This window comes from Drosophila willistoni (assembly GCF_018902025.1).
Source record: "Drosophila willistoni isolate 14030-0811.24 chromosome XL unlocalized genomic scaffold, UCI_dwil_1.1 Seg141, whole genome shotgun sequence".
Classification (NCBI taxonomy): Eukaryota; Metazoa; Arthropoda; class Insecta; order Diptera; family Drosophilidae; genus Drosophila; species Drosophila willistoni.
The window spans coordinates 12,486,842-12,509,819 of record NW_025814052.1 but is presented as its reverse complement, the minus strand read 5'-3'; the positions used below and the strand labels follow the sequence as shown (position 1 = coordinate 12,509,819).

The 22,978-nt window shown below is 32.9% G+C and overlaps 1 protein-coding gene across 2 annotated transcripts in view; it reads right to left on the bottom strand.

Annotated features, from left to right (window-relative positions):
- Positions 1–17,219: 17,219 nt before the first annotated feature.
- The window catches only part of LOC6641472 (innexin shaking-B), a 52,017-nt gene continuing 46,258 nt past the window's right edge, over positions 17,220–22,978 (bottom strand). For both annotated transcript variants that reach the window (XM_015178612.3, XM_002064185.4), the window contains 5 exons: positions 20,373–20,527; positions 20,058–20,122; positions 18,319–18,485; positions 17,668–17,846; positions 17,220–17,590 (listed from right to left, as the gene is read on the bottom strand). In XM_015178612.3, coding sequence (XP_015034098.2) covers positions 17,398–17,590; positions 17,668–17,846; positions 18,319–18,485; positions 20,058–20,122; positions 20,373–20,527 — 759 coding nt within the window. In that variant the 3' untranslated portion in view covers positions 17,220–17,397. The remainder of the gene's footprint in view (positions 17,591–17,667; positions 17,847–18,318; positions 18,486–20,057; positions 20,123–20,372; positions 20,528–22,978) is intronic.

Here is a 22,978-nt window from a genome sequence, read left to right as displayed (position 1 = left end):
GTCCTTTTTGATGATGATGATGATGACGACGACGGCTACGGCGACGGCGACGACGAGAACGAAAACAAGTACGTGGATGAGAATGAGGACGATGACGTGAACATCGGACGTTACGGGGGTTGCTTTTTGGTAGACCTCGCTTGTGGCCGGGTACGTGAGCCCACAACGTGGCCGGCTTTGCTTCCGTCGATCTTCCGTGGCTGGAGGGGCGGGCAAACGGCGAGTGAGAATGAGAGGGAGAGAAAGCGGGATCCTGTGGCGTGCCCAAGGGTTGTCCTTTGTCCACAATTGGCAAATGAAACTCTAAAAAAGCGTAAAGTAAAATTAAATGAGAGTTGCACACACACACACACACACACACACCATCAGACACACACCAAGTTGCAAATTGTGCGAGCGTTCAACAATCAGTAGAGCGCAAGAAAAAAAAAAAGAAAAGGATTCCCGCAGCGTCCTGCTGTTGCTCCGCTGAACCTCCACTCCACTCCACTCCACTGTACTCTACTCTACTCTATTCTACTCCCCTTGCCCATGTGTCGAGTGAGTGAAATGTAAAAAATGTAATTTTAATCGAATTCATTCCATTCGCCCCTTGCCCCTGGCCGAAGAACATGTACATATTATTGCCTTTGGCTTACCTCTCGTAGTTTTTGCGTTTCCCATTCAAAAGTGCTAACCTTATTAGTGCTCGCACCTCTTCCGTTTTTTATTTTGTTTTCAATTCATCTCTTTTTTTTTTTTCCTTTTGCCGTTTCCTAGTGCGCGTTGGCTTGATTTGTGTTGTGCCAACGGTCGCAGCGGGGCGCTAACTCGCTCAACGAAAGGCATTCTTTTGCAAAGAAATGCAATTAACTTGGTCAAACCCCCTACAAAACCCAACCCCTTGCCACATTGCAACCGTTTCGAATTCATCATCAAGCTCATCTCTCACCTCGGCAGCTCGTCAACTAATGTTCGACCCTGACCCTCACTCTGACTCTGACTCTGACTCTGGCTCCAGGACAAATCTCGCAACTCGCATTCACAATTAAAACAAAAGGCATTCCTCATTAATTAACTTTGTTAACATTACTGCGAAGCTTTTTCTCTTTCTATTTATCTCTCTCTCTCTCTCGCTCTTTCATAGAAATATCCTTGGAAAATAGCAACAAAAGCGTTTCGCCACCTAATCGAGTCAATTGATTAGTTCCAAATGAAAATATATAGAGTAATCATTAGGTAAATGCACTTAGAATTGAAAAGCTCGCTTAACTACTTAAAACTATTAAATATATAATTGACATAGCATAACTTAGCAGATATTTTTATCCTTAAAAAAGACGTAATAGATCATTTTGTTGCTTATGATGTTTCAGTAAGGATCAGATCTTCTCAATCTTTTTACTCAGTATTTGGCTACAAAATAAGCTAGGAAAATGCATTTAAATTTCACATATTTAATTAGAGAATGATAAAGACCTCAGAAGAGAGAAAGATAAAGGAAATAAGGGTATAAAGAACATTTACTTGCCACTTTAGTCGAGAGTCTTCAATTTGTCTGCTATGCCTAAATTTAACAACCTTGTCACTTTCTTTTTCATGTCTCTCTCTCTCTCTCTCTCTCTGTCTCTCTCTCTCTCTATCTCCCTCATACACATCGCCTGTTTATCAAAGCTACACATGTAAAATTAAATATTGTTTATTGTCAGACCTTTGGCCCTGCATTAATCAACCTTCTGTGTATCTGTCGCCTGGCTCTTTCCACCAACTTTCCTTTATTTATTGACTTGCAAACCATTTTTTTTTGTTGTTTTTGTTTTGTTTCACCCACTTTTCCCCCATTTTTTCGTTTGCACAACTCACAAAAACCCCCGCACGCGAAGTTGGTTTTGCCGTGGAGGAGTAGTAGTCGGTACGGGGGGGAGGGGGCAACATTTATAGCTAATTTTCTTGTCATTGTTTTGACTTTTTACACCTTTGCATTGCCCCGTGTTGTTGCCCCGTGTTGCTTGTTTACCTGGTTGGCTCTCGTGACGCGTGTAATTTTCTGCAGAGTTTCAGGAGTTCATTTCGAGTGGCGTCGCATTGTTTGGCCATGTAAAATAATATTGAAAGAGTAAAGGAGCATGCGGACAGGGAAAGAAGTGCAAAAAAGGGTTTTATATATCCAAGCGAAGCCCTAGAAGTAGATCATGATGATGATAGATGGACATTGAGTAGGGCAGCATAAAGCAAAACCTTTTAATTCTTAATTTTTTTTTTTTTGTTGTTTTTGGCTTTCATTTGTGTTTTTTATTTGTTAATTTTGACAGACTACCAACAAATTATTATTTAGACAAGAGATGAAAATTTCATTTATCATGCATCAACACAATTTGGCCCTCAAACTAAATGATATCCTCTTCAATTGGAGGACTTGGACTCGAAATGTTTACCAAAAAGTGACGCATCTCTCTCTCTCTCTCTCTCTAAATAATCATTTGATCTATTTATCTGTACAAATGAAACCAAATAAATTGCATAAAAATATATATTATTGTTTAATTTCGTGTCAATTTAAAGCATTATTCAATTGTTAGACTATTAGGTCTATTCCTGTTTTCGATTTCAAATACATCTTTAATTTCAAAATCAAAATGAATGCATTCTTTTTTTGGTGTAATCATAAATCAGAACAGAATTATTCAAATTTTCTTGTTTTCTGATTTTGACCAAGTCTATAGAAATTTTTAAATCTTGAACTCGTTTAAGTATTGGCTTCAGCCATGTGAGTAGAGTAGACTCCACCATGTCTTTTGTTTTCGTTAAACTTTGTCTTCATCTTATTTTAGGAATTCCCCAACTATTGCTTAAAGTGACTGAAGGATGATGTACTTGCTGTTGGCATTTGCCAATTGAAAAACCAGCTGCATAGTTCTTTTGCCTTACTTCCTTATATCATCACACATTATCTGTGTCCCAGCTGTGTGTGCCTTGAACAACAAGCAAATTGGTCACACGCGACCACTTAACACTTCAAAATGAATACATCAATCCCATGCCCAACTCAGGAAAACGAACAAAATTGCGGCAAAATGTGCAAAATTACCCCATAAACTGGACGTGCCGTGACAAATATATACATATATCTATCTCCATGCATGGGACATGGGACACACAATTTTCTATAGCCATTTAGGCACGCTCATCACATCATTATTATGGAGCAGTGCAGGACACGATCGACTGATCGACCAATCGACCAAACGACCAAACCGACCGATTTAAGGACCGTCACGGGCTGGCTTACCCGCTGTGGCCAAACGACTGTGGTCGACCCCACAAAACAAAAAAACGAAACTATGGAAAATGCCTTAAAAATGTAGAAGAGAAAAAAAAAAGAAAAGGACGTTGATGATGGCGCAACGAATCAGTTTTGCAATTGTCGAACGAGAAAAATTTTTGAGCAACATTGTTGCAAATTGAAATTATCAGGCGAAAAATTGAAATTTTCATGCTTAAAACACATGTCAAGCGTAAGGACAAAGAACTCAACTTGCCTCTTTCCTTTCTTCCATCTCTCTCTCTTGCTCTCTCTAGTTGTATGTTTCCTGTCTCTCTGTGTGTGTGTGTGTAAGTGTGTGCATTTTGGCGTAATAATGTCATCAAATTGGCCGTGTGATACAATAAGTATACATATATGTGTGTGTATATGTATGTGTGAGTTGTCCTGCGCCAAAGTATAAAGATATTTGGGCTATCCAGCCAAAAAATAAAAATAGTTTTTCTTTCTCTTTGTTAAAGTAACTCAACCATTTCAAGGATGACCAAAATCATGTCTTTTGTTTTGTTTTAGTGTGTATAAATCTTTAGAGATACGAATCATAGCATATATTTGGGGGTAAATCGTGGTTCTCAAAGCATTACAATTCTCTTTGCTGTTTCTCCAGACTATAAGCTATCTAAATATTTCTCTAGAGAGCGGAATCTACAAAGTTTAGTTTTCTGCTCGGAAGTATTCAAAAAGGTAAAAAACTAAATCAAATGGCCTTCCTTAAGAATCTGCAAGATTTCTATTATTCAGTTTTGTCCCTGAGTTGATTATACCAGTATTGAGTTTATTTTTTTTTTGTAACTCAAAGCACGTGCTATCTGCTACTGGCAGATAAATGGGATTTTGAATTATATTTTACACTCTGGCAAATTTACTGCATAATAGATGGCATCATAATATGATTTGCCAGTTACACAAAACAAAAATCAACACTTGATCCTAAATAGACGCACACGACAATCAACTTATTCATAATACATGAGTTTAGCCAGCGACAGGGATGGTTCAAATCTACATACATATGTATGTATATAAAGGGACTCGGCAATCAGTCAAATGTAATAATATATAAATAAATAAATCAGAAATCTGTTTTTGGTGTTAATGCCAGTGTCAAAAAGACCAAGAGAGAGACAGACAGAGAGAGAGAGAGAGTGCGAGTGAGAGAGAAGGACAGATTAGAAAATGGCTAAAAGCTGGAAAAAGGGAGACATTTGATTGTGATTCGTTTTGCTTTTTCTACAACTCTTTTTTTCTTCTGTTACCTCTGCGCCTGTCGGCTTAAAAAATATATATTCCAAATATTTTGTTACTTTTATTTTTTTTTTGTTGTTGCTATAAGCTCAAACAACAATTTTTGTTGGCGGTGATTGTAAAATTCACGTGAGAGGGTTGTGAGGGGGTCATGAGGGTTAGTCGATGCTCTGAACTCAACGAACTGTTGCCATTGTTCAAGTGGTAATTCAACACTTTAATTTTTTGGCTAAATAGGCTTCAGTTTGGTAAATATGACGGCGAACAGCTAATGACAAAAAGCTAAAGCACTCTTTATACAGTGAAGGTTGGCTAAGAAGTCAAATTTTTAAACCAAAATGCTTAACTGATATATATTAATATATTTTCGAAATAAAAGCTAAGCTTATAGTTCATTCGACTAAATTTAGTTTACCTATTAACTTCAAGTGGTTGGAAGGAAGGTTAAAAATTTTAGTACGAAAGCTAATTGGTTTTATGATAAGGTAGCTTGACTGTCCTCATGTAATTTCAAGCCTATTTTATTTCAGAATTTTTATTTTTATCATTTTTCGAATTTGCAATCAACCAGCAAACATTCAGTTGAGAGCGAAAATCAACAATCATTCACACACACACACACACACACATAGTGTGTTTTTCCGCTTGCAGTGTGCATTTCCGTTTAGCTAAAAAAAATCACAGAAAAAAAGAAAGCGATATGTGTATATATTAGAGTCTCTCTTTCTCCCTCTTCCCATTTTCCCTTTGGCTTATCTTGACTGGCATCTGTTTCGGTTGCTTTTTGACATACGATACTAAGGCCAAAACGGGGCGTGGCATCTCACCTTTGTGTGTGTGTGTGACACAACCTTCAATTCAATCAACGGCAATTATGTCGCATGTAAATCATATCGTCAAGATCTCTCTTTCGCCCTCCCTTCCCTAGCAAGGAGTAAGGATTTAGCTGTCTATTATAAATAAAGGATATACTTATCTATAGGTATATATGTCCATTGCTTACACTATTGGATAGATATTTATCAGAGACACTCTTTTATTTGTTGTTGCTTGCTTTACTCATTTATTTGGCGTTATTCAATATGATGTGGACCGGAAGTTTTTCAAGTGATTTCTATCGTTGGGCGAAATTGTTTTAAATGGATTGGACACCTGACCTGAAGGGTATACAAGAAACGATCCTGTTCCTCTATGATATGCTATATTGATTATACTCACATTCTCCCCATTCATAAGAGATTAAGAGAAACAAACAGGCCAAATAAGTAGAGTTGTAAAATTTCATTGCATACTTTTCGCAACAATCAAGTATTAAAAATTCACTTTCCCATCGAGAGAAGGATGCATCTGCAGCATCAAGTTCGACAACCAAGGAGACACTGCTTAGTCATCTTGTTATAGAAAGTGTGCTGGAAAACAAAATAAACTCTTTAGAAAATTCCCCATCGAATGTTGCTTTAGGATATCTAAGGAATGCTTACAACAACTATTGATTTTATGTAGCCAAATTAAAAATTATTCAATAAAGGGCGTATCGAATTGGGAAAGCAGGAAAAAGAAATTAGGAAATTCAAATTTCCATTTCAATTTAACGTTAGTCAATTATTTCAATTTCAACATTGAGGTTCGAGGTTCGAAACTTGACTAAGTGAAAGTTGTTGAAGCAACTTTCCCACCTTGGGCAGAGGAGAACAACTTTTAGATGGAATATTGAATGCTAGCCCTCTGGCGGTCATTTCCCTGTGTAGCTCCATCTATTGGTGGTTTGCTGAAGTTGGACTTATCAGAGACATTCTGATTGGGTTTCAAAATGTAAACTGCTAAAAGTTAGGCAAATATCTTTGAACTTGTTCAGATGGCCAAATTGCCAATTGCCCAGTTTGGGGCAAAATCATTTTTGCCAACTTTACATAGTCTTTTGGATAAATTTTGAAGATAAAGTGTAGTTTGATGGCAATTTGACATATTTGAAAATACATATAAAGTCAAACATTTGTTTAAGAAGCTCATTTGCAATTGAAAACGAGAACAGGCCCAATTATAAGATCCTGTGATCCTGGGTTAAGCATTGCCTGACATTTTTGAATGAAGATCGATTAGCCCGATAACCAAAATGAAAACTCACATAATTATATTTATGTATATTTCGTAACAAATCGAAAATGTGTTTTTTTTTATTTTTTATTTGTTTTTTTTATTATTATTATTACTTTTACTTTTTCTGATCAAAATCATACAACGTTTTGTCAAATTGTTTTTTTTTTGTTTTTCTTTGTTGATTACTCAATTGTATCGCATTATAATAATAATGTTGTTGTTGTTGTTGTTGTGTTTCGTTTCATTATCTTTAATAATAATTTTTTTTTTGTTTTTATTATTATAATAATTAATATATAATTAATATGTGTTTTGTTGTTGTTTTTTTTTTTTGTTTTCTTGTTTCTTTATAATATTACTTGGTAATTTTTTGTTTTTATTAATTTGTTTTCCCATCAACACACACTTGCCTCCAGCCTCCTCCTCCCCTACTCGAACCTACATAAGTTTTCCATTTTCCCATTCTCCATTTTTCCATTTTTCCATATTCCATTCGCCGTATGCAATATCGATTTGGTTTTCTTTTTTGTTTTCCTTTCTTTTTGTATTATTCATCCTCACTCTCGTCTCTTAAGTTTTGCGTTGTGTTTCTTTATCAATATATATATATATATATATATTGTACATATATATATATATATATGTATATGTTTTATTATAGACTGTACTTTTGTTCTTTAATATAATGCATGCGATGTTTCGTTTACTTCTTCTTTTTATTATTTTCTTTTTATGTTTGCTGTTCGCTTTTAGATTAAATGTAAAATTAACTAATTGTAAAATATGTATGCCTGTGTGTGTGTGTCTGTATGTGTGTGTGTGTGTGTGTGTGTGTAGGTTAATGTTATTTACAAGTGTTGCTGTTGTTGCTTATCTGTTTACCTTTTTTGTCAAGTGTCGTTTCGTGTTTGTTGCCATAGTTGAATTTACCTTTTGGTTTTCCATTTCTTTACTTAAGTATATTTTGTATAATATTTTATTTATATTATTAATTGTTTTGCCCTTTATATGTATGTATGTATTTGTTTGTGTATGAGTCTGTGTGTGTGTGTGTGTGTGTGTGTGTTGTATGTATCGATTTCTTTTATACTGCATATGTCGTATGATCCTGAAAATCAGTTTCTATTTTATATGTACTCTTAGTTTGCTAAAAATTCACGTTTATGTCCTCAATATTCATATATGTATGTATGTATGTATGTATGTATGCTTGTCTGGTTTATGTTTTATGATTGAAGCACCCAAAACTATTCAAGACTAACCATATTGACATTATGGAAACAGTTTAATTGCCAATCTTTAAGCATATAATGCTTATCAGTTCGAGTAATCGAGTTAGATAACTGACATATCTGATTGATCATCGTTGCTTGGATTAAGAATAATCGATGAATCGATTTATCGATAGTTTTCAATAGCTCGTATCATTGGTTACTCCCTCACAGATTGGATACCTACAAACGAACGATTCAAGTTTTCTATGCATATTTGATCTATATCTTTGGATTTCGATTGATTCGATTGTGACTAAAAATACTCATGCCTACGCATACATACATATGTATTGGATCTATCCTTCTTTACGTCCAGGTATGTATATGCTATATATGTATGTCTGTCTGTTTGTAAGTACGATGGTTGGAAGGGGCCGATGATGAGAGGGAGAGGGAGGAATCTTATTGCTATGTCGCATCCTGTCACTCATTTGAAAATTTATAAACTGAGGACGTTTTTGTTCTATCATATTTCCTTACATTGCATCATGATTTATTTTATATATATATAACTATGTATATATATGTATATATGTATGTATATATATATGTGTGTGTGTTTGTATATACTATTATACGTATATATGTATACATATATATATATATAGATATATATGTATATACTTATATAGCTTCAAATTAAAGCTTTATTAACCATGCTCGCGTTTTTCATTTCGTTTTGTTTAAAAACAAAAACTAAACGACTCATAATCGAAAAATTTAAGAATTTTTTTTGTTGTTTATAACTAGTTAAAAATGAATAATACTTAAAAAAAAAACATTCTCCCTAATTATCATTTTGTTTTAACCAGTTTGCCTTTGCTTTTTGTATATATATAATATATATGTACTTATATATATATATATATATGTAATTATATATATATATGTATATATATATATATATATATATATATATATATAAGTTAAATGTAATTAAATTTTATTTGTTAATTTTGTGTTTTTTTTTGTATATGTATAATTAGGCTATATAAGATTCTTGCTTTGGTTTCTTCTTCTTACTTCTTTTCCATTTCTGTTTTTTTGTTGTTTTTTTTTTTGTTGGTTTTTTTTTTCTTATTTTCTTTTAATACAAATTAGTTTCTTAAATTTACTTAGTACTTAAATGTTTATATAATTTCTTTTGCTTAATATTTTCCTTTTGTTTTCTTTTGTTAAATCATTTATTCATTATATCATTTTTTGGGTTTGCTGCAATTTTTTGTTTTTGTGGGTCTTATTGTGTGAGAAAGAGGGCGTTGTGAGAGAGAGAGAGAGAAAGAGAAAGAGAGATGGGATTGAAAATGGTTAAAGCAGAGAGAATCAAAGATTTTGTGAAGAATCGAAAGGGTTTGAAAACCGAAACAGTTAACCGATATTTATATACAAAACCAATGAATACTGTTAACCGTTTTTTTCGTTTGTCTTTGTTTTTGGCAAATATCTACACACAAACCAATCAATGGCCATATAACGGTTAATTTCGATTACTTTCGTGGCTGTGCTCGCTCAATTATCAATTGTAATCGATCGATAAATTTGTTTTTGAGAAAGTCATAGACCCTTATAGGCTTTAATTGCTCTGGGAATGCATTTAAAAAAAAAAACAAAAAAAAAAAACTACTGCTTGTTGAAATTGATTTAGAAAATTTGAATATTTAATTGGTTTTTGTTTTTTTTTATTACTTTTTATTTAGATTAATCGAATAAATTTTATTTTGTTTCTTTTCCTTTTGTTTTTGTTTTTTGTTGGATATGTGTGTGTGTGTGTTTTTTTTATTATTAATTTTATTCCTTTTACTTTATTAGTATGGTAGAGTGGGGGGGAAGGGGCATGGAAAACATTTAAAATTCGACTCTTTCGTCTCTTTCTCCAGGATGAGAAGTGGCAGAAGTTTAGCTTTGATTTAACTTATCGATTTCCCTTCTTTTTTAGGTTTTGGGTAATTATTTTTTGTTTTGTTTTTGTGTTAAAAGAGGTGCAAACATTTATTGGTTTTTTCATAATTCTTTTTTTGATAAATTTTATGTTGTTTTTTTTGTAACATTATGCGTCGTGTATAATTGCGAATTGTTTTGGGTTTTTTGTTTTGTTGTTAATGTTTTGTATTTGATGTTTGTTTGTTTTGTTATTTTGTTGCTGCGTTTTGTTAAAATCTTTGTTTTTACTTTTCAGTTCTTTTTGAATTTCTTTTTTGTGTAGATTTGTTCTTGTTCTTCGTTTACTTTTTGTTTTGTTGTTTTTGTTTTATGCTTGGGTTTTGTTTCGATTTTTGTGTTTATTTATTTATTTGTTTTTGTTTTTTTGGTTCGAAACTTTTCTGTTTTACTTGTCCATAAATAGTTTATTTATTTGCATTAATTATAATTTATAGTTGTATTATTAAGGTTTTAGGTTTGTTTTTTTTATCATTATTTTTATTAATTGTTCATTTAATTATTATTTAGTTTTTAATCAAAATTCCTCTAGTTGAAGGCAATCGGCGAATATATTTGAAATTATTTATGCAATTATTTTACAATCTTTTTCTTTTACTTTTTTTTTTGTTGTTACTAAACTAAGAACTCTTTAGGTATTTTTTTTTTTTTGTAGTTGTTCATGGAAAACAAGTTAATTGTTTGTTTTGCAAAAAAGTTTTTATGTTTTTTTATTTTGGTTTTGGGTTTTGGTGTCTTCAAAAAGTCATCTGAATTTCTGAAAAACTTAGATGTAATTGTTTCCTAAAGATCTGTATTTAGTTTTTATTTTTCTTTCTTTTTTTATACTCTACCAACTAATTGTTCTGTTTTTTTTTTTGTTTTTTTGTTTTAATTGTTATAATTTTTCATATAATTTATTGTAGTTTTTGTATAATTCAAAATTCATTGGTTTTCTATGTACAAATTTTTATATTAAATGTTAAAAGTTATCATCATTCGACTCGATTTTCGTATTTAAATTTGCTGAGTAAAAAACAAATGGAATTATTTTAATTAATTTTCCTATATATGTATATGTATATGTATATGTATATGTATATATATATATATATATATATGTATATATATATATATAAATATATATATATATGTACAAGGTTTGAGTTCATATACATATATGTATATATCGACATATGTATATATGCTTTTAATTAATTTGAAAATCACTTTAAGGCAGTTTCTTTTGTTTTTTATTCATGCAAATCAAAAATTAATATGAGCAAAAAAAAAATGCCAATTAAATTACCAAAGTTGAAAAGAAGAGAATTTGATGCCTTAATTATTTATTTATATGTTTGTTTTTGTTTTATTTTAGGAACTACTTTTAAGTCTGGCTAAAATCGATAACTAACATCTAATAACTGATCATCGATAACGATAACTTATGACTCAACTCAAATGCTCGCAAAATGTTTGCCCTAATATTCGATTTTCCCCAACGATTTACTGGAAGACAACGCAAAACTTGTGCAATCGAATTAATAAATTAAAGATAAATAAGTTATTTAACAAAACAGAGCACGACAGAGAAAAAAGAGAGAAAGAGACAAAGTGAGATACAGAGAGAAGGAGTGGAGTGAAAAAGTTGAAATTAATTAACATTAATTAATCGATTGAAAGTTTTGGTTTTCGATTTTGTTTCTCATTCCTTTCTCTGTTTTTTGCTGTTTTCAATCTCTCTTTGTTTTTTTCCTTTTTAGTTGTTTTTTTTTTTTTTGTATTTTTTTTGTTTTAATGTTTGGTTTTCTTCTTGCTAATTATTGTCTGCTATTTTGTTCACACTCACACTTTTTTATGCTATAAAGAGAGAAACAAAAAGAACAACTGATTGGCAAAATTTATAAAATTTGAAACTAATCCGGAAATGAGTTCGTCATCGTAATGGGAAAACGGAAATGGTAAATGGAATTCGTTACTTTCTTATATCAAGCAAAGTTGCCTAGTTCATTTTTTTGCATATTTATATACATATATGTATATATAAATGTATATGTGTGTGTTTTAAATATTCAGCAATTTTCATATACATACATACATACATGGTATAGATATATATATATATATATACACACATATATATGTGTGTGTGTGTGTAATTATTGTATATATATATATAAATGTTTTTATTAAGTTTCTTGTTAAGTTTAAATTTTAAACATTGTGTTCCTTATCTGAGAAAGTGAATTGGCAGTTTTAGTTTTGGTTTTTGTAATCTTTTTTCTTCTTTCTATCGTTCACAACGTCCTTGAAGCCAATATTGGTTATCAGTGGTTTTGGTTATCGATAAGTTGAACGATTTCTCAATTGTAACATCAATAGAACCCAGAATCGAACACATATAACTACATCAAGTTTCTGCCTTCAAAATTTTAATGGAAAGCGCATCGCCTATGGATTTGGTAAACTTTTGTCACTCGAATCGTTTCGATTACAGATCTAGCTATCGGACAAATTTTCTTTCGCTTCTCTCTTCTCACTTTGAATAGTCGATGCTTTTTATCGATAACCAAAATAATGTGAAATTTTTGGATACTTCTTAACTAACTCTTCTGTTCAAAGTCCAATCCCATGTACCTATATATAGTATATATATATATATATATATATACATATACGTATATATACATTTATAAGTTATATTTATTGTTTGACTAAGTTATTTTCACCAATTATTTATACATACATATATATATATATATATATATTTATCGATATATATATATATATACTTAGTGATTTGTTCTTTATGCATTTTGAGCATAAATTGACCTGTTATTGTTGTTGTTCATGGGTGTAGCTGGGTGTTTTTGGGCCGTTTTGAGGGGGCGGGGGTGAATGGAGGTCACAGCTTGATGAGCAAAAAAGTCGTGAACCCAAATCAAATATAATTAATGGACAAATAATGATATGTATATAAAGAGCTTTTGTTGTAGTTTTTATTTTTTAAATCATATTTATTGCCAAAAGAATAAACAATAAGAAAAGGAAAATAAAAACATTTTGAGTGAAATAAAATTACAAATTAAATAAATTCAAATTGTTTGCTTCTGGCTGAGATTCTGTATATATATATATATAGTATAAATGGAGTTGTATATTGGATAATTTCTATATATAATTTACATATATCAAAAAGTTTCGTTGTTAAATTTATTGCTCCTGTTCTGTTTTGAAATCTTTTCGATTGATAAAATTAAAAACTAACAAAAAAAAAAAATAAATAAACAAAAAACTAAATACAAACAAGAAATATGACACAAAAACTTAAGTACGAATAGAGAAAAATACAATAATAAAAAAAAAAAAAAATTATCGCCTGCTACTTTGCGCATATTGCTTCTAAATTTCTAATGAAATATTCCATATATATATATATATATATATATATGTATATATATATTTTTATTTGAATAATTCGCTTTTAGTTAGTTGGTAAATGTGGTTTTTGGTTTTAATTCTATTCCTTTTGGGTTTTCTGTTTTCTTTTTTGCAGCAAACACTTTGAAAAATAAAGTTTTGCGCGTTGCCTTTGCTTCGTTTCTCTTAAGTCACCCAGAGTCCTGTGAGAGGGACTTTTCCGAGACTCTTCTTCTTTTATATGTAAGTAGTTTTTTGTGTTTTCCTTTCTTTTTACTATATTTTACAATTGCTTTTACATTTTCGATTCCAGTTCGAGAGAGTTAGAGTTAGACTTTGTTAGATAGTTTTTTTTTTGTTTCATAGTTAGATAGATAGAGATAGAGTGGGAGGGAGGGAGTGATAGAGAGAGAGAGAGACAGAGCTACACTAAGTTTTCGTTTCCTTTATCTTCATCTTCATCATCTTTATTATCGTATTGCTTGATGGCTAATTCATTTTTCTATTCTCTTTTGCTTTTCGTTTAATTTTAATTACTATGATTATTTGTTTTTAAATTTACTTCTAACAACTAATGGCAATTCTTCTTTGCTTAGTTCATTTTTCATTTATTATTATTTTTGTTCTTACAATGTAAGACCAAAAAAAAAAAAAAATAACTCACCGCTAAAATTACTTTTACTTTTGCTGTTTTTTTTTTTTTTGTTTCTTTTGCATTCCTTCTAATTTTTTATTGCTTTAATTATTTAATATTTAATTATCATTATTATGTTTAGTTTTATTTGTTAGAGCTAAAAATATTTATATTTTAAGTTCTTTATTCGATTTTTTTGTGTTTTGTTTTTTGGTTTCTCTTTTTGGCTAAAATCTAATGCGTCTTTGAGTATGCTGTGGAGAAGTGTGTGTGTGTGTGCGTGTGTGTGTGTGTGTAGGGGGAGAAGGGATGGATTCAGGGACAGGTGGCGGGCAGGGTGGAACAAAGCTGATGGGGGAGGGTGATCGATCTTATTGGCAAGCGACTTCTTCATTTAACTTCATTTGGCCTGGCAGCTGCTTTTTTGGTTTACGACTCACTAAATACCTTTGCAGTAGTTGATAATCTCTCAGTAGGACATGTTTAAAGGATAATAGATCGGTCTACAAGGCAGTAATTTCAAATGCTTAATCTCTGCAAGGGTATAGCGAATTCGGTGTCCTGATCTCGTTTATGTTACTTTAAGTTACTTGGTTTCCCCTTTGGTTTTTCTTTTCTTTTTTTTTAATATATTGGCAGTGTTAAATGTTAAATTCTGGCTGTGATGTGTGTGTGTGTGTGTGTGCTTAGTTAGATAAAAAGAGATCTGCTTCAAACCCAGCAAATGAGAAATGAAAAACGAAAACAGTTTAATATATACTTGAGTGTGTGTGCCTGGGTTTTTGGTCCATTTTCCTATCAGTTTTCATTTAAATTGTGGGAGAAAGATTAAGATGAACACGGAGACAGAGAGATAGAGACAGCTTGTGTGTGAACGAGAGAGAGAGAGAGAGAGAGAGAGTGAACTGAAAAATGTTGCGCTTCAAAAAGTTTTCTGGACGGATATTACAATTTGTAGCACAGGGAAAACTACAAGCATTTTGAGAAAGGATTAAGAATGGATTCCTTTGAAGAGTTGACGGTGGGGTGGGGAAAGGGGGGGGTGTAATTGTGTTTGTGGTGGTGGAGTGTGTGAAAGGGGCGGGGGGTGTAGCGGCATCAGCTGTTCGGCCAAAAAAGCAGCAAAACAATTCGATTATAACATAATAAAACAAATCATAATTCAATTTTTTGGATCTTTTGTGGTTTTCTGTCGTTTCTGTTTTTAGTTTTGGTTTTTTGTTTTTGTTTGTTTTTGTTGGTTTTGTTCTTTTCCTGGTTGTAATAGCTTTAGGTTTTATTATTATTATTATTATTTTGGGTTAAGTTTGTGAATGTTTTTTATGCTTCTCATATTTACACATATATATGTATATATACACATACATATATATATATATATATATATGTATACATATATATTTAAGTATGTTCTTGTTGCTTTTGTGTTTGTTCTCTTCAACTTCAACTAATGTTTGTGTGTGTGTGTTTTTTTTTTCGTATTGATATTTACTGATATTTTTTTCCTTTTTGTTGTTGTTGTTGTTGTTGATGCTGTTACAAAAATGTTTTACATATGTATATAAGTTCTTGTTTAGTTTTTTTTTCATTTTTTTTTTTTTTTTTGGTATTTTTGTAGCGGTTAATACAAATGCTTAGAGTTAGAAAAAAAAAATTGTTTCTTTATGTATATATATATATATATAATTTATACATTTATATATGTATATCTACATATATATATATATATATGTGTGTGTGTGTATGTGAGTGTGTCTGCGTGTTTTGACCTTAGTTTAACCTACATTTCGAATACATGAACACTTCGAGATATCATTTCATTTATTTCTATAAGTATATATGTATATATATATACATATATGTTTATGTATATATGTATATATATATATATATATTTATCGTATGTATATTTACATATATATATATGTATATATGTATATGTAATTATGGTAATATTAATTGAATTTGAATTAAAGTTTTCCATAGTTTTTCGTTTTATTTGTTGTTGTTGTTGTTGTTGTTGCATCATTCTGCCATCGAGAGTGAGGAAGAGAAAGAGAGAGTCATCCTGTGATGTCCTTGTTGTTGTTGCTCATCCTTCCATTTCGATTTTTGTTGTTTTGGTGATCTGTGTTGGTAATCGATCGATCCTGTATCCCATTGTTGTTGTTGTTGTTGTTGGTGTTGCTGATGTTGTTGTAATCGTTTTTTATTCACTTTTCTTATATATATTTTCATTCTGCTTCAAGTGTTGGATGTTTCTCTTGGTTGCTTCATGTTTTCTTTTTTTTTTTGGGATTTTTGTTTTCTTTGTTGTTGTTTTTTGTTTTTTTTTTTTTGGGGTTTTTGTTTAATACAGAAATGCAATTTTACGCGGTTGTCGTCTCAGACTTTGTGGTTGGCATTTAATTGAAGTTTCCTTCCTTTTTTCTGCTAGCTGCAAGCATTAAGTGCATTTTGGGCGGCGGCGCGCGCGTCTACGTGATTCGATGAAAATGCTTTATATAAATATGTATAGATGTGCGTGTGTGTATATATATGTGTGTGTGTGTGTTTATATAGATGTGTATGCTTGTATGTGTGAGATAGAGATAGAGTTAGATAGAGAGAAAGAGAGAGAGAGAGAGAGATCTTCTGCGTCTGCTTCTTCTTCTTCTACTTGTCTTTTCCGCACACTTTTCCATTTGTTTTTCGTTTCGCTTCTTCTCCTGTTGCATTTTCACTTTGCTTGGCCAGCTTTTCGACTACTATTTTCCAATTGTTTGTGTAACCATGTGACAGATCCCTTCAAGCAGTTGCCAAGTGCCCAAAGATATCTTGTCCAGTGTGGCCGATCGATCGAGTTGATCGAGTCCATCGGCTGCACTCTCCTTGCCCCCGACTGACACATTCTATTCGAATGTTTTTCTTTTTACTAATGTGATTGGTTGATTCCATCTTTCGTTAATTTGTTCGTTGTTGGTTGTCTCGTTACTTGTAACTCGTTACACTTGTTACTTTGTCACTCGTTACTCGTTGCTTTCTTTTCATTAATCTGTAGTTACAGTTGAGCTCGCTTGCATTCCATTCATTCGATCTTCGATCTTCCTTCGGCTTTCAACTTCATCTCAATCTCGTTGTCATCTTCGAGTTGTTTGTTGTTGTTGTTGTTGTTCTCGTTGTCATTGCCCTCGTTGTGCTGTGATTGATGAGAGGATGATGTTGCTTAAGTGTCTTGATCCTTGACTGTGGCTGATTTACTGCTGTTTTGTTGCTGTTTTTTTGGTTTCATTTTGGTTTAATGCATTGATGATTTTGCTTTTTTTGGTTGTATTTTTGTTGAATACGATTTTTCCGTTTTTTTAAGTTGCTTGTGTTTTTTTTTTGTTTTAGAAGATTTAATGAAATGAAGCGGCTGCTGCAGTGGCATTTATTCATTCTGTTTTCAAGTAATTGTTGTTGTTTTTGTTGTTGTGTTTCAATTGGAGACGACAAATTGCATTTTGTATCGCTTCTTAATACTCCCAATATCATGCATCCTGTATTTCACCTTTCAATCCAGGCACCCTATGGTGTTGGTTATGTCCTAAACGATTCGCTAAATCCTGTACAACATCACGAAATATAACCGTATCTATGTTTTCACCTAATAAATACAACAAAAACCAATCGCCCATCTTTGAACGACGAACGATTATTTCAATAGCGTCACGACGCACTAACCTGAATTGGGATAATGGAATGAATAACAGGAATGAATAATCGAATCCATCAATCGAATGCTATCGATAATGACTTACCTAAATCGCATACGAAATAAGTAAACCCTCATACGAGGTGAGAATATAATAACCACCCTGTATATTAGCGTTAATAATGTGAGAAACGTTAATAATATGAACCAAAACCAAAGAAAAATGTAAATTTTCTCATTAACAACATTTAATGGTAAAATGCAAATGGCGTCGTGTTTCTCCACCTGAAATCAAATGAAAACCACAAATGAATATTATTGTCATTTGATTAATAAGAAAATTTCGTCCACATATATTGAATATTTTATTTCCCATTCGAAAAGTATTCATTTGAAATGTTAGACAAACTTTGATTCTTTACTTGTAATGTGAATATTCAATTACGAATATTTTGTATTACGAAGAAGTTGCTGAAACCAACCAAAAGTGTGTGTTAACTATTTCAATACGTTCTAGTGTTGGATAATCATTGCTCATTTGAATCAACTTGCTCACTCTGTTCAGTTTTATTTCGATAAATTGCAAATGATTCAAAATGAGCGAGTAGCGAGTAGCGAGTAGCGAGTAGCGATGCTTAGTTTGGTTAGCAATCCTTTTTGGGTTCACTTACTCATGAGTAAGCCAACACTAATACATACTCAACACAATTTCAAATGACTTTAAATATTAAATAAACATCAAAAACGCTTTACTCACCTCCCCACTTGAACCATATTTAAAAAATGTACATTTGGTCATTCTGGGAAATATGTAAATCATTGGATCCATACGATCTTCCTGATCGGTCTCCATATAATCTATCACATCTAAGCCAAATGTCATAAATTCGCCATCGAAAAATCGATTCATAAGAAACATTTGACCTGCGTTTGAAAGAACAAAGAAGACCAGAGAAGAGAATTAAATTTAATTTAATTTGATATAACCGAAAAGAAGAAAAAGACTGAAAAATATTCAAAACAAAAACGTTTTCTGCTTTTGATAATCATCCACACACACTTTTCATTCAGTGTTTATTCAAACACACTCACACAGACACACCACGATCCAGATCTAGATCCATATCCCCAAACCCTTCCCATAGCCACTCCCTTTGCGCCTTGCGTGAAATTGACATGCCTAATTAATGGGTTCGTTGGTATCTCTTCCTCTTACTCTTTCATATTGTATATATATATATATTCATGTGGGTTGGGTGGGTGTTGGGTGGATGAGTGGGGGGCATGGTGGGTGAAAATTGTGTTAACAATATGTAAATGATGTCGACTGACGATGACGATGACGCTGCAGCGCATTTCAATTGAATGTCTGTGGGCGTGGACAACGAGCCGATTGATTAATCAAAAAAGTGAATTATCACATTCAAATCAAATGAGTCAAAAAAAAAGAATGATGATTCCAAATGATGTGATTTAATTGAGCATAAAAGATCAATTGAAAGTGTTATAAAGATGTGTGTGTCTCAGTAATTAAATAAATTGAAAATAAACGGAACGATTTCTTAATATAACATTTGAATACTTTTGGATCATCAGTCGCAAAAGTCTCTGTTCGTTGTTGAAAATATTAAATACTTAGTTGCCCTTTTCAATTGGATTTTGTAGGTTTGTGTATTCAATTCTAATTGGATTTTCCATCAAGTGAAATATGTTTGGCACGCTACGAATCTTTTTTTCATTCCGATAACAATACCAAATTGAGAGCTAGTTTCATCTGCCATCTCACCTTGCACCACCTGCGGATCGGACAATGATTAATGATTGTTTTCTTTTTTTAGGGAGGCGGGGCTGCCTCCTTCGACAGGCCAATTAGAGTTTTGCCCAAAAACCAGATTTCTGTGTGACCCATTTCTGAAATGCTGTGACGGATGGAGGCATTAAAACGTTTTCCATCTCACATCTCGCATCTCGGTTATCACACCTTGCAACCAATTAGGGGGATGCTGGCCATTTTCTCTTGGCTATTATTGTTTATTTATCATGTTTTCTGACTGTTCATTATTTTGTCAGAATTTTTGGGGATTTCAATGTGGGGCCAATGAAAGAGAGAGAGAGAGAGAGAGAGAGAGAGAGAGAGAGAGCCAAGCTAGAGACTTGGTAGATTGTGAAGGGGCGCAAGGTATGGGGACGTTTGGTTAACCAAACTGCGGTCAGTCGATAAAAATTCATCATGGATTTTCTCGAGAATATTGTTAATGAATAATCTACAGTGAATGTCTGTGTGTGTGTGTGTGTATCGGTGTGCATGAAGGTGTGTGTGTGTATTGTTAACCCCGAAATTTGTTTATTGATCAGTTCAGTTTACATCTATAGACCGGCAACGGGCATCAGCCAGCGGGCATCGACATGTGCAATTGCAATTTATCGGTTCAATTTTGCTTTATACATATATATGTTCATGAACAATATACACCAAATTTCTCAGATTTTACTCACCTATCACATTTATAAGGGCGAGCAGTTCACACACGTAATATCTGTACGCCCACCAATTGTGATATCTGTAAGGATAACAAATAAAACACAAAAGATGGTCAAATCAGGGTAGGATCGGATCAAGTTACTATATCTCTTTGTCTTTTCTATTCTTTATCGTAATTACTGGGGCTGAGGTGGAAAAGGGTCAAAATTATACCAAACAAAACACTTGAATACGGATCGTATACGCAATGCGAAGGATTACTTTGTCGTTTCGTTAAAGTTTTAATTGGATGCCATGGTTAGCTTAATTGGGGGATTTTAAGTACTTACCTTAAATTTTCCCACAAATAATCTAAAAGTAATTTCTTTTTTTGTTTTTTCTCGGCTTCGGAACAAATGCCTATGTCTAAGTCCATGATGAGCGCATGAATTTTGCCACCCTCCCAAGATTTCCACAGCCATCTTGGTGTATAAAATAAGATTGCCTGCAAAAGACAAAAAAAAAGAGAGTGATATATATACAATATTATAATATGCACACACACACACACACTGACACATACATACGCATGCAGATGTACACTATTTATATATAGGGAAAATATACATACATACATATATATTAAAGGTAAGCTGTGTTGTGGGTGTTTGTTCGTTTTGTCGTAAAAATGTCCCCCCAGCCGCCTGCCTGCCTGCCACCCCCCACTAAAATTGTGACAAGTGACATATGCCAGCTGTTTGAATTGAGAGACAGACAGAGAATTTCTAATTCCAGTTAACACAATGCCAAAGGCATTAACTGAACTTAAATAAGATCCGAGATCGGTATGACCTTCCCTATCATCTTCATCTTGTTTGCTAATGTCATCAAAAATAAAATTAACATTAAATTAAGAAAACACACAATGGAGAGAGATGGATGGAAGGAAGGAATCTTTTTATTTTCTTTTCTTTGGATTTTTTGTGTTCTTTCTTTTTCAGTTTGTGTATTTAATTTGGTTCATTCTCATGACAACACAAGAAGAGGTGGGCAGGGGAGTATGTAGATGGGCTTAACAAATGTCTGGGAATTTTTCGATGACAAATTAATACTTAATAACTTGTATCGTAAATTTGCCAGCAGACAAATGCCAGACTAAAGCCTTTTTGCCAAGTTGGAGCTTAAGTCATTTCAATTTCGTATTCGTATTTCGTATGTATGTTTCGTTAGGTGAGAGTTCAGTTTTGGTTAGCTTTGTCTTTGAGCGGCGACCAAGTGGCGGCTGTCAATTTCCATTTGGCAAACATATCAGAAAACTAAACACTAATACATGGAAGATATTCAAACGTCATTAAATCACAGTGGTTTCATATGAAGAAAATAGGATTCATCTATCTAAATAAATGCTTAAGAATTAAATCTCAAGTATGGAGAAACCCTTAATTGTTTGAGGTCTTTATTTTAGCATTTCAGTCTTACTGAAAGCTTTTCCTTAATCTTAGTCTAGCCACCGATTCTTCTTCGATCTATGGAGAGTTTAGAATCGCTAGAGATCTTCAATTTGAACTATTTCATGCCACTGTGCAACTGTTGCCATGAGCACAACTTGTGGCAATTTGCTCTTCGCTTTCCATCGTCGTCATCCTCATCTGAGTTTTTACTTAAACTTTTGACTCATGCTCTCTCAGGGTGTTGCTTTGATTGTAGTTGCATTTATGCGATGAGATGCTTTTGTGGCAATTTGAACGTTTGCCAAATTGCTTTCCACACACACGCACACACACAAGCACACACACACGCATCCATACAGATGTTTATAGATACAATACGCGCACCCTTTTTACATTTGTTTTTTTCGGTTTTCACCCACAATATTCTGTTGTTGTTGCCTGTCGTCGAATGATTGCAATTTGCCAAACAAAAACCCGGGAAAACTAGACCCTACAAAAAACAAAAAAAAAACAAAAGCAAATTGTCTTGAAATGCAGATGGTTTAGTTGCCTGATGGCTGATGGAGAAGCAGACGAAAGCAAATCAAATGCATCATTTGATTTCCGGCAAGGCATTTAGACTGATCCCTGCACCCTGGACCCTGGACCCTATCGACGCCGCCGTCTGCCGTCTGCTGCAATAATTGGCGTCATCCAATGTGCCGCAGATGTTGCTAGCCGGGTCAAGACATAAACGTTAGCCAAAACTATTCTGGCCAATTATTTGCACTAGGCGGAAATGTATTCAAATAATATAAGGCAAAAGGCACGAATATTTTCCCACTCCCCACCCCCTCTGAGCTCATGATAATAATTACAGTGGGTGAAACAGAGTTTGGAATGGAAAAATTAATTTCAATCTTAAAACTTCTGACTTTAAAAGAAGACAAAGAATTGGAAGCGAAACTTCCATCAAGGATTGGAATCAACTTTTTCCTGCGAAACGTAAAGCAGCAATCTAAACTGAAATATAACAAACATTTTCTCATCAATTTTCGATCACTGTGCGGCTGTGGAATCGTTTTGTGGAACAGTTTACAAATGCAAATTGAGTTGGGAGTCTGGGGGAAAGTTGTTTAGGCTTCAAATGATCCGTTGTCACTCCCACAAAACTCCCTTTCAAAAATATCCGCGTACATAAGTCAAATATAAACACATGCCCATGTTTTTTTTGGGTTTTTTTCTCGTTTTTTTTTTTTTTGGTTTCAACAATTCTTTTGGCATAGAGCCAGAAATTATTATTTCACTTTTATGTTTGTCTGCGCCAACTAACAAAAAAAAAATGCAAAGATTGTTTCTTTTTTTTTTTTTGACATATCGGTGAAAAAGAGGGAGCAGGCAAATGCAGGAGAAGGTGTAGGAGGGGAGAGCACAAAGAATCAAATCGATCGGGATCAATTCGGGATACCATCTAGCCAGCCATCCATCCATCCATCCATGATGGATATGCTTTTAAAGACGTTTTA